This window comes from Macadamia integrifolia, chromosome 12, assembly GCF_013358625.1.
Source record: "Macadamia integrifolia cultivar HAES 741 chromosome 12, SCU_Mint_v3, whole genome shotgun sequence".
Taxonomy (NCBI): domain Eukaryota; kingdom Viridiplantae; phylum Streptophyta; class Magnoliopsida; order Proteales; family Proteaceae; genus Macadamia; species Macadamia integrifolia.
Window position 1 is genome coordinate 9,925,229 of NC_056568.1, and position 12,636 is coordinate 9,937,864.

General features: G+C 37.6%; 2 protein-coding genes across 2 annotated transcripts in view; both read left to right on the forward strand.

Moving 5' to 3' along the window:
• LOC122057821 (serine carboxypeptidase-like) lies at nucleotides 1-5,223 on the forward strand. The gene is made up of 9 exons (XM_042620123.1): nucleotides 1-780; nucleotides 1,359-1,527; nucleotides 2,380-2,499; nucleotides 3,498-3,641; nucleotides 3,729-3,879; nucleotides 4,148-4,236; nucleotides 4,353-4,611; nucleotides 4,705-4,838; nucleotides 4,955-5,223. The coding sequence occupies exons 1-9, from the start codon at nucleotides 455-457 to the stop codon at nucleotides 5,066-5,068; spliced, it is 1,506 nt and encodes a 501-aa protein (XP_042476057.1). The 5' UTR covers nucleotides 1-454; the 3' UTR covers nucleotides 5,069-5,223.
• A 4,483-nt stretch (nucleotides 5,224-9,706) lies between these two features.
• Nucleotides 9,707-12,636, forward strand: part of LOC122057820 (serine carboxypeptidase-like) — a 5,163-nt gene continuing 2,233 nt past the window's right edge. The window contains exons 1-3 of the mRNA XM_042620122.1: nucleotides 9,707-10,109; nucleotides 10,736-10,904; nucleotides 11,785-11,904. Coding sequence (XP_042476056.1) covers nucleotides 9,781-10,109; nucleotides 10,736-10,904; nucleotides 11,785-11,904 — 618 coding nt within the window. The 5' untranslated portion in view covers nucleotides 9,707-9,780. The remainder of the gene's footprint in view (nucleotides 10,110-10,735; nucleotides 10,905-11,784; nucleotides 11,905-12,636) is intronic.

Here is a 12,636-nt window from a genome sequence, read left to right on the forward strand (position 1 = left end):
CTCTCTCTCTCACACACACACACATTCAGTCCATTCTTTCACACACATTCAGTCCATTCTTAAAGACTTGAGAGCACTAAAATATTGTGCCGTGGCAGGGAAGAAAGCTCGTTTCTCTCCCTTGCACGCACCATTTATCATTTGACAGTTTTTTTTCCCTCCGTAATCCCTCCTGCTTTTGGAATTTGGATCCATCCTTCTCTGGGTCTTCACTCCAATCGACTGTCTTCTCTTCTATATCTTTCTCCCTCATCCCTCTAAATGGGATTTCTTTCCCTATACAATACTGCTTCATTCTCCATTATCCAATTCACACGTTACTATGCAACTTCTCTTCTTCCACTCTCCTCTCCCAAACAAAAACTCTTCTCTATAAATTCCTCTCAGACCCACCAACCAAAAGGTCCAAACCTCCTACCCATTATCTTAAAAAAAGCATTGATCGAAGCAAGCAATGCAGACAAACCTTCTTCTCTTAGTTTTCGCTATCCTCCTTATTCCAATCTCTTCTGCCACTGCAACTCCGATCCTTGATGGTTATGACCTTCATCCAGATGCCAATCTCCCCTCTGTGCAAGCAGAGAAGCTAATCCGACAGCTTAATCTCCTCCCCAAGGACGCCCTTGACTCTCCCATCGCTTCCCAAGCCGTCCCTCCCCACCCCAAGATAGTCGAGAAACGCTTCACGTTACCTAACCTTGCTGCTTCCCCTGATGTTTCCGTCGAAGACCTCGGTCATCATGCCGGATACTATCAGCTCAAGAATTCCTACGCTGCCAGGTACTTCCCCTTTTTTTCTTTTTTTTTTTCCTCTGTCAATTTTTGGTGTTTATGGAATTGGTCTTATGGGCACTGAACGTAAGAAATTTAGAAAGAGAAAAATTGGTAGATTTTGAAGTTTCACTTTGAAGTGAATTTGCACTCCAGCTCTGATCTTTGTGATTGCCTCAGGATTACTTCATTTCAGAATCTGGGCTGCTGCAAAATGCTAATTCCGCTGTTGGATGTCTATTTGATTTCCTACTTTGATGTTTTACTTCTATATTTATTTTGTTTTTTAATTTATGTTATGGGAACTGGAATTGAATTTAGATTTAGAAACGGATATTATGCTGAGGATATTTGGGTGCTTTAGATTCAGTTGATGTGGGTGAAGTTTCAAAGTGAATTTGCTCTCCAGAAATTAGCTTTTAGAACTCTGTTCACGTCTCAAAATTCCCTTACATACTGACAAACTGATAGTGCCAAGCCCTGGATAATTAATTTCTGCTAGTTATTGCTTCCCAGATATTGTGTTGTTCCAATTTTTGCATACAGCGTTCTGAATTGTGTCATCTCATCTGTTTTTTTCTTTGTAGGATGTTCTACTTTTTCTTTGAATCACGAAACAGCAAGGATGATCCCGTCGTTATTTGGTTGACTGGGGGTCCAGGGTGTAGCAGTGAGTTGGCTATTTTCTATGAAAATGGGCCTTTCAAAATTGCAAACAATTTGTCCCTTGTATGGAACGATTACGGATGGGACAAGGTATCATTGTTTCTTTTAAGTTTCATCTTTAAGTTAATTGGATTATTTGAAGAACCTGTCCATTTTAACAACAGTTCTTCAAAATCATAATTTTTTAAGATATTATTAGCTTGTTCTCTCTTACAACGTTTTATCATGGTTTACAATCTGAGCATTGTTAGATTAGTTATTTCAAGGTATTATTGCTTCTTTTAATTTTATCTTTAAGATTGGATTATTTGAAGGACCTGTCAGTTTTAACAATAGTTCTTCAAAATCGTACATTTTTAAGATATTATTAGCTTGTTCTCCCTTACAACCTTTTATCATGGTTTACAATCTGAGCATTGTTAGATTAGCTATTTCAAAATCGTACATTTTTAAGATATTATTAGCTTGTTCTCCATTACAACCTTTTATCATGGTTTACAATCTGAGCATTGTTACATTAGCTATTTCAAAAGCATACATTTTTAAGACATTATTAGCTTGTTCTCCCTTACAACCTTTTATCATGGTTTACAATCTCAGCATTGTTAGATTAGCTATTGCGAATCTATGATGCTTGACATTTGGTCGTAAAACAACATTATTAAAGTTTTAGAGCATCAATTTATTAAAAAAAAATTAAAAATTGGATTTTAATATATATATATATATATATAGAGAGAGAGAGAGAGAGAGATTTTTAATTTCTAGATGGTTGTAAAGAAGGGAATTTTTATTTATAGCATGATATTGTATTTGCTGAATTTTCCTTTTTGATTGTGTTGTCTCTGTTCACCAGTTCCCTTGAGCTTGTTAAACACAACTAGAAGCCCTTTATATGGCTTATTGTGGGAGCTTTGGCATAACTTTTGTATTATTCTTCAGGTATCAAATCTTCTATATGTTGATCAGCCTACTGGAACTGGTTTTAGTTATAGTTCTGACAATCGTGACACTCGTCATGATGAAGCAGGTGTTGGCAATGATCTATATGACTTCCTGCAGGTCAGTTTTTGTCCTAAATGTGATACTATTTGATACAAGCTGTATGACCTTTTGTGAACCATTGGTAGCATATATGAATGTAATAAGGAACAAAAATCCTGTATATTTGAATGTCTCAGTGGAGTTAATTTTAGCAAATTTCCTAGAATTTGTGTTGTAGTCAGGTCTGCTCTGTATCATGCTCATGCTGCATGGTAAGAGAGTGTCTCCGCTGCAGCATGCACGTACCACAATGCTCGACAGATGTCCACCCACTGTTATTTAGAGTGTCTTAAAGGGCATTTCTAGAAGCAAAAAAGGACATATGTTGAGTGCTGAGCGTACATGCAGCAGTACTGGACTCCATGGTAATTCCCCTTTTTCTTGAAATGCTTTTGTTGAGTACATCTTTTCCACTTTATTTTGAGACTGAAGCCTCTCTACTGTTTCCACGCAAAAGGAAGGTTTTTTTTTTTTTTTGGGGGTGGGGAGTACAAGAATCTTTAAATGAATAAAGTACTTTAATATTTCACGGAACCTTCTGATAACCACTGGTTGGACTTGGACAGTTTTTCGGTGAGCTCCAATTAAGTTTCATGTTCTTCAAAACACTTGTTGAAACCCAGATTTGGGTGTAGAACTTATTGTCGGGTCTTAATTAGTTCATCAGGTATCAATCAGAGTGAGCTGGAATTAGCACTGTTTGTTATTGTGACAGAATATGGGAACTGAGGCTGCAAAGGAATATTAAATGGGGAGTGTAGCTCAAGCTCCAACTTAACTGCACATTTTGGTCCTACACGAAACAAACAGAGACACCCAAAAAAGGGGGTGTGGGGGGGGGGGGGGGGAGACTATGGATCAACCACATGGGTGATCTTCCAAAAGCATGAAAAATAAAATAAAAGAAAGAAAATGATGACGACGAATTAATGAATAAATGAAATAGAGGTTAAGTCCGTGGTTAGTATCTCTGATGCTAAGAATATGAGTTTGACTCATTTTCTCCTCTGTGTTAGGCATTTTTTGCTGAGCATCCTGAATACGCGAAGAATGAGTTCTATATTACAGGAGAATCATATGCTGGGCATTATATTCCTGCTGTTGCTGCTCGCGTTCACCAAGGGAACAAAGCTAAAGAGGGCATTCATTTAAACCTCAAAGTATGACCCTGTTTTAGTTTGATTTGGAGTTTTATTTGGTCAATTATGCTTGCTTCTCTGGACTTAGGTGCGAAAATTGTTGAACAGGGATTTGCAATTGGAAATGGACTCACAGATCCTGCAATCCAGTACCAAGCATACCCAGATTTCGCATTGGACATGGGCTTAATTAAGGAATCTGACTTCAGTATTGTTAACAAATTGCTTCCAGTTTGTGACATGGCAATAAAGCTTTGCGGTAATTCTTCTTATTCTGCAATCTCTCCTGTAGTCCCTTGTTGTAGTTATGTTTTGAATTTCCATATTTGATGCTGCTGGTTGTTGGCTGAAACCAGCAATAGTGGGGTGAATTCTTGTGATTTATATATGAACATGAAGTGGAATCGAGAGGGGATCCCTGCACCACATCAGTCTCTTTTTGAATGTGGCAGATGCCCTAACTCTCAATGGTTCTCTGCAATCTGGAGTCATTGTCCTTGGTTTGATACTGTTTACTTCTGTTGCAGGCACCGATCATAAAATCCCATGCATAGCATCATATGTTGTTTGCAACTCCATATTCAATATGATCGTGGGGCATGCCGGTGATATCAATGTAAGGATTTTGTCCATCATTTTAGTGTGTTCAGTGTTGGATGAATATAAATTTGTTTCTAACAAAGAAATATGAGTATTTTCTTAACAATTATTCACGATGTCCTTATTCAACAGTACTATGATGTCAGAAAGAAGTGTGAGGGGAGCCTTTGCTATGATTTCTCAAACATGGAGAAGTTCCTGAACCAGAAATCTGTTAGGGATGCAATTGGAGTGGGGAACATTGAATTTGTTTCATGTAGCCCTACCATTTACCAAGCCATGATGGTGGACTTGATGAGGAATCTGGAAGTTGGTATACCTGCTCTTCTTGAGGATGGAATCAAGATGCTGATATATGCCGGGGAGTATGATCTCATTTGCAATTGGCTTGGTAAGTTTCCTTGGTTCAATTTGTTAGCCCTCGTTCCATATTAGTTCCAAGTACCCAACCTCACAATATTGTATCTATGTTTCTGCTTTGCAGGGAACTCAAGGTGGGTTCATGCCATGGAATGGTCTGGTCAGAAAGAGTTTGTCGCTGCTCCAACTGTCTCTTTCGTGGTTGATGGTGGAGAAGCAGGACAAATGAAAAGCCATGGTCCTCTCACTTTCCTCAAGGTCTCTCTCTGACCTTTTATCTAACATTGCTGCTGAAAAATTTCTCCATCAATGGATTATTTGTATCAATGTTTTTTCTTTACTGATTAAGAGTTGGTGATTGTGATGACTAACAGGTCCATGATTCTGGTCACATGGTCCCAATGGATCAGCCCAAGGCTGCCTTGGAGATGCTGAAGAGATGGACTCAAGGGCAGCTTTCAGAACAAGGTCAGGTGGCTGACATATGATTTTCTCAGATATGTTATCCATCTTCAGTGGTATTGGTAAACCATTTACAGTTTCCCCAATTTCTGGCTCCCTTCTGGAGGTGCTTGTGAATATGTTCCCTGACTCTGGTTTATGCTACTCCATGCATTTCATAAAAATATTTTTGGATTTACTATGTGGATGCATGTGTATATTTCCATGCTTGTCTCCCTCTCCTCCGCCAAATTACATTTTTTTTTATACACACGAAATGGCCAAAAGAAATAGAAAATATATAAATAGGAAAATAAAAAATGAATAGACAAAAGCGAGATACGAGGTTCATGAACGGGAGAATAGTCGAAAGGAGCCAACTCCGATCCTATTTAAATTTCTTACTAGACTCTGCTTGGTTGAAAGGGAAATTAAAGGGGATGGAAGAGAGTTTTCAAACTTAAAAATGAAACTTTTTATGATTCAACATGATTATATAAAGGGATTATATAAAGGGTAATTTACAGCGCCACCCCTTAAAGGATGCCACTATTAGAGAGACACTCCCTGTATAATACCAAATTATACTTAGACTCCTTGTCGTTAGTTACTGTTAAATGAAGAGTTGAAATGACTGATGTACTCTTTTGGCTAAAACACATCCAATTGGACTTTTGCTTAATTCCCACTTTTCTTCCTCATTCACTGTTGGCAACGATGGACGACAAGGATGATCTCCTGCGTGGACGACAACGAAGACCCACCAAAACCTTTTCGACCTTCGTCTTCTTCCCCAATTCAGCAAACAAACCCCAAGAAGATATTCGTCCCAAAACCCTAAAAATTATTGGATTCGTCCCGACTCCATCCTGCTTGATACACTTCTCAGAAAAAAAATTCCTCATCGTTTCAAAAACACACTCAAAATATGAAAGAATCACTTCAATTAAAAAGACTACATAAATATTTTTTTTTCACTGAAAATCAGAACTCCATAATCGACTTTAAAGCGGATTCAAAAGAGATAAGACGGATTATGAAAATGTAGCTGAACAACTAACACGAAATCGTTGATTAAAGCTGTTTTAAAATCGAAGGAAAACTCGTATAGATCTAAGAATAGTGGTTCTTGAGGAGAGGGTTCAGGTGGGAAGAAGAGAGAGGAATGGATCACTAATGATCGAATAATGAAATGAACAGAGAACAGAGAAAAAAAACTGAGAAAAATCAGATGGAAGAACATATCATTATGCCAGAATTACCAACGAGGAAACTATTATCCAGTGCACCCAAATCCAAGCTCTAAATTCCACCCTAGTCCACCACCTCCTCAAATTCCTCCAGCAGATCTTGGCCAGGACACATCGGCGTCACCGAGATTGGGCTTTTAGCAAAACTATCTTCGGCATCCTCCCATAGTGAATCATAGGCAGCTTCGAGCTTCATCCAGCCAATGAACTCCTTCCCAACAACATTAACCTTGTGCTCATCGTTCCCCTGAAGACCAAAAGTGTTCTCAAACAAGCAATTATGATATTTGGAGACGAAGTTCTTATAATCTTCGTCAGTGAAGAACTTCATAGCCCAGACATCCTGGCAGATGAAATCAAAGCGACGGTGGCTTTTGAACTACCTCAAATTCATTTCTTTGCGGACCTTCGCTCGAGCTTTGGAGCTAACCTCCAAGACCCACCACCCCTCTCCATCTTCGTCTTCAACTTCATCGTTGTCGTCCATGCAGGAGATCTTAAGGAAGGAGTAAGTGGTGAGGAAGAAGAAGAGAAATTGAGCACCAATAGCTCTACAACACTACACTTCTGCTCGAGGTTTGCATCGCGTGGACGGGACCGAGAATGCTAGGTTACTAGTTTTCGGAGAAAGAAGAGAGAGAGATATTAGAGGGTATATTAGGTAACTTATCTTTTGCAAGGGTATTTTGGAATTTAAAAAAATATGTACTAGTTGACATCAGCATATAAAATATATTCAGTAATAGCAACTAACGATAGGGGAATTGAGTATAATTTGGTATTATAGAGGGGTTGTCTCTCTAATAATGGCATTCTCTAGGGGGTGACGCTATAAATAAACCTTGTATAAATTACTTAAATCTCTTACTATATTTAGTAATGATACTTTTCAGATGTAATTTTATTTTACCTTTTAAATCTAAGGAATCCAGATACAAAGTAAAATGAAAATTATTAATCAAATATGAAATGATTCGGTGTTAGTAATATATTATAATTTTTAGGCTACTCATTGTTGTTCATCGGTTTGGAAAGTGCAATTTGGAATTTCTCTCCTTTAGGACTTCCCTTTGCCATGGATTTAGGAATCGGAATCAACATAATAGATCGGTGATAGAAAATTTTGGGAGATCAAAAAGTTTGAAAATGTTATGGAAACCTTGGGGCAAAATTGTTTGATATAGCTTGATAGGATCCAATTAAAAAAAAAAAAGGTCATATCTAGTGCACAAGGTTCTCGTTACAGCGAGATTTAAGAGGGCATGAGGTTTAAGAGGGGCATTATGTATACAACCTTATTCACTTATACGATCCAATCCAATATTGTGAACTAAATCCTTGCCTCCAGCCATAGCTACCCAAGCAATCATAAAGAACTCAAGCTGCCCTTTTTTCGATGCAAGGGGTAGCTACTAAATGGGTACCAGTGCTGATCATTGCTTGCGTTCATGAAACAAGATCGGAGGGTTTCTCAAATCATACTAAAATCATTAAATTGGAATATAAAAGCTAAAAGAGGACTTCATGGACTTCAGTTCATGATTTCAAGTATCGACAGTTCATGATTTCAAGTATTGATATCGGCTGAGACCGATCCTTGATCCAATATCGATCCGGATCATTTCAGGGGTAAAATAGGAAAAAAATAATACTTTTTATAAAAATCAGGGGTAAAATAGACCGATACCGATCCCATTTGATCTGGATTGGTATTGGCAGAGATCGATACCGATATCGTCCCCTAAATCCTTGCTTCAGTTCTAGAAATCAAGATACTTCAGTGAGTTGTGGGGAGCAAAAAGCACATGCTCACCAGAAAGTCTTTAATTGAAGCCTCTTCGTTGTTATTTACTTCTCTCTACCTTAAAAAAAAAAAAAAGAACTTTAGTGATGTTTGAGTTTTTAAGCGAACCTGGGTTAAAGCCATGATATAGGTAGGATTTGCAAAGCAAAAGGCTGTGTTGTTCGGACTGTCGATGCCTCCATTTGGAGCCAGATCCGGTATGAAAAAAGATCCTCTCCAACACCATTGACCTTCCACCGCTCTATCTAAGGGTTGTAACTGCTTAGACACGTATCCCTAGATGTTGATTGGTGTTAGAATACATGATCAAGTCCTTCCAACCCTTAGATGATAGTTAGAGGGTAGTTGAAAGGTGGTTGGAAGGTGCACTGTTGTAGAGGGGCCAGATCCGTCCCCTAAATACATGGTTATAACTTATAATAAAAGTCTTAAAAATGCAACAGCACTTTATATAAACTTGACAGTTAACAGCTTCCTCGGGAAATTCTCACACTCAGTCGCTTTGCTTGCCCATCTCTGGCCTGTCACCTGTCGTTTCGGACGGTTGGTTATTCATGGGAGTGCGGACCAATATCTGTTTATCCATTACTTAATGGTTACATTTGGTTGTAAGGAAAGTTAAAAATGGAAAGAAAAAAAAAGTATATCTTGTGATTTATAGAAACATCACCTCATATTTCTATTATTACATGTACCTTTAACGGACTGAAACTCATCAGATCAATAGCTAGAAATTTTAAAACTTTGAGTTTGGCTTTTGTAAATTGAACACCTCATCAATTCAATTACCATATCTAACTGAAAAGTCTTCCATTTTTTTTTTTTTTTTTGTAGAATGAAAAATTTATTTAATTTTTTAAAGGTAGTGTTTTACTCCAACCTCTATTAGCTAGGATATGAATTATCTAAACATTTTTATCAAAGGTTAAAAAAAAAAAAAAATGGAATTAGGTAATGGATGATTAGTTAGGAGTAGTGTTTAGGCCTACCAATGCTAATTGCTTACTCAATATTCCAATGAAATCGAAAAAGAATTGAACACCTTCATTGATTAACCACCTTGTGAAGCTTTCGTCGATCAAACTCATAGTTGTACTTATGCTAGTCGTATTAAACTTGATAATTGGTCAGAAATATTGGCCTCACCTCTCGATCCTTTGTAGACTCGCACTAGCACTATAGTATCTATGGTTACCATGTGTGGGGTCCTTACAAGAAAAAAAACCATGTGTGGGGTTGTCATACTAACTATATATGGCGTTAAAGCTCTATGAGCTTCTTGTAGATTGATAGTCTCGGAGTTATTGAGTGGGATGGTAGAGTTTTTCTTCGTCAATAGTGATAATGATTTGATCAACGTTGATTCAAATCGATTAAAATTGATCCGAATCGATTGGGAATATAGTAGAATTGTTGGGAGTTGATTGGAATCGGTTGGAATCGCTTAAATCTGATTCTCTTGCATCTATTCAAATTTATGTATCTTGATATCTATATATATATATATATATATATATATAATAGAATAATTGATTTATGTATCTTTTTTTTAATTTTATTAATTTTATTTATTTGTCTGGAATCTCGACAACCAAACATAAGCCTAAAGAAAGAGTCGGTTTAGCAGCTCTCTATAAAAATCTCATCCGCCCCTCCAACCAAACCGTCCCGAATCCACCACCCAAAATCACAGGAGAAGCAAGCAATGTGGACAAGCCTCGTTCTCGTAGTTCTCTCTCTCACCCGCCTCTCTCCAATCTCTTGGGCGACTGCAACTCCGAGCCCTGATGGTTTTAGCCTTCTTCCCCATGCCAATCTTCCTTCTGTGCAAGCAGAGAAGCTAATCCGACAGCTTAATCTCCTCCCTAAGGATGCCCTTGATGCTCCCATCGCTCGCCAAGCCGTTCCTCCCACTCCCAAGATCGTCGAGAAACGCTTCAGGTTACCCAACCTAGCTGATTCTTCTGGGGTTTCAGTTGAAGACCTTGGTCACCATGCCGGATACTATGAGCTCAAGAACTCGTACGCTGCTAGGTACTTTCCTGACCCCAGCTGCTGCTAGGACTCCCTCCCTGTTCTCTGTTGTTTTTCCAATTTGTTCTCTTTCTTTTCTTTCTGTTTATTGGAATGGTCTTATGGGCACCGACCTAAAAAATTTAGAACCAGAAAAATTGGTAGTTTCAGGTGAATTTGCGCTCTAGTTCTGATGTTTTTGATCGCCTCAGGTTACTTCATTTCAGAATCTGGGCTGCTCGTAAATGCTAATTCTGCGGACATAAATGGAATCTGATGAGTTTCTATCCGTGTTTCTTTGATGGTGGTTTATTTCCATTTTTAGTTTTTGTTTTCAGTTTGTACTCTTGGAACTGAATCTGAATTTAGAATCAGAAACGGATATTGTGCGAGGAAATTTAGGTGGTTTAGATTCAATTGATGTGAGTTAAGTTTCAAAGTGAATTTGCACTCCAGCAATTAGCTTTTTGAACTGTTCGCGTCTCAAAATCCCCTTACACACTGACGATTCATTAGTGCCATGCCATGGATAATTAATTCCCAATTAATGGACGCATGTGCTGCTATTTACTGCTTCTCAGATATTGTGTTGTTTTAGTGTGCATAAAGGGTTCTGAATTGTTCCATCTCATCTGTTTTTTTTGTAGGATGTTCTACTTCTTCTTTGAATCACGAAGCAGCAAGGAGGATCCTGTCGTTATTTGGTTGACTGGGGGTCCAGGGTGTAGCAGTGAGTTGGCTGTTTTCTATGAAAATGGGCCTTTCACCATTGCAAAAAATTTGTCCCTTCAATGGAATGAATACGGCTGGGACAAGGTATTGTTGTTGCTTTTTAATATCCTTGTTTAAGTTAAACTGGATTATTTGAAAAAACTGTCAATTTTAACAATAATTCTTCATAATCATCATTTTAAGATATTATTAGGTTGTTCTCTCTTACAACATTTTATCATGGTTTACAGTTTTGAGTATTGTTAGAGCGGCTATATTTCAAGTCTATATTGCTTAACATTTGGTCTTGTTCCCTGTATCTCTACTTCCAAGATGAAAAAATAAAAAAGGCGTACCCAATACATGAGGCTCCTGCCACTGTGGGGTTTTTTTTTGGGGGGGGGGGTTCATAATGTACGCAGCCTTAACCCCTGCTTTGCGAAGAGGCTGTTTCCCAACTTAACCCATAGCCACTAGGTCGCAATGGAGCAACCTTACTGTTGCACCATGGAGAGAGAATATAATAAAAAATTGAATGTGAGTAGGCATACCCTACACCTCACGTTCAAAGACACTTTCCCCTTTCCCTAATCTAACTTTCAACCTAGAGTTAGTTTCTTTCTTTCTTTCTTTCTTTTTTTTTTTTTTTTTTTCCCAGAATTTTCTGATGTTACTTTGTCAGTTTTAAAAGAAAAATTTGAGGAGTCTATGATTAACTCTTTTATTTTTGGTAAAGGGGTATTGGAAGTTAACATTAATAAAGTTATAGAGCATCAAGCTGTAAAAAAATTTAACGTGATTGATGTGGATTTTTCCTCCTAGATGGTAGTATAAAATGGAGTTTTATTTCTAACATAATATTGAATTTTCCATTTTGATGTTCTCTCTGTTCGCCAGTTCCGTTGAGCTTGTCATGCACAAATAAAAGGCAATCCATATTTCTTATTATGGAAGCTTTAGCATAACTTTTTGTATTATTCTTCAGGTATCAAACCTTCTGTACGTCGATCAACCTACTGGAACTGGTTTTAGTTATAGTTCTGATAGGCGTGACACTCGTCACAATGAAGAGGGTGTTAGCAATGATCTATATGATTTCCTGCAGGTCAGTTTTGTTTCTCTTTATACATTTTTTGTCCTAAATGTGATATTTGATACAAGATGTATGGCCATTTTGTGAACCACTGGTAGATATGAATTTCATAAGGAAAAACAATACCATATATGTTAAACGTTACTGTGGAGTTAATTTTTAGCAAATACATCAATTCAGCTCTATATCATGTTCATGCTGCGTGGTAATTCTGCTTTTTCTTGAAATGCTCTTGTTGAGTAATTTTTTTCTGTACTATTTTTTTTTTTAATGTCGACGTGAGGAGAGGGGGGGGGGGAGTAGAAAGAATCTCTTAAATGAATAAATTATTTGAACATGTTCATTGCACCTTATATAATCCTACACCCATGCTCTCCTAATCAGCTGCCTCCTGCTCCCATGTCTCCCTTCTAATCAGAACCTTATGATGAGTTTTCTTTGAGCTGAATTAAGTTCCATATTTTTCAAAACACATGTTGAAACACAGGTTTGGTTGTAGAACTTATTGTCTGGTCTTGATTAAATCATTATGCATCAATCAGAGTGAGCTCGATTTAGAACTGTGTAGTTAGTGTGAAGAATATGGAAACTGATGCTGTTTATTCGTTTTTATGCGGAACCTTTAATATTTTTATCTCGATGTCTTCTTGGAAGATAACCTCATATAGCCTGTTATTTGTTGAATCAGCCTTGTTTTAGATGTTAAGCTCCACTTAACTGTACATTTTGGTCCTACATGAAACA

Excerpts from the sequence above, each read along its gene's own strand:
- LOC122057821 (XM_042620123.1), top strand. The coding sequence starts at position 455 with ATGCAGACAAACCTTCTTCTCTTAGTTTTCGCTATCCTCCTTATTCCA. Across the intron at positions 1,528-2,379 it reads ACGATTACGGATGGGACAAG|GTATCAAATCTTCTATATGT; the intron begins GTATCATTGTTT and ends ATTATTCTTCAG. Across the intron at positions 3,880-4,147 it reads CATGGCAATAAAGCTTTGCG|GCACCGATCATAAAATCCCA; the intron begins GTAATTCTTCTT and ends CTTCTGTTGCAG.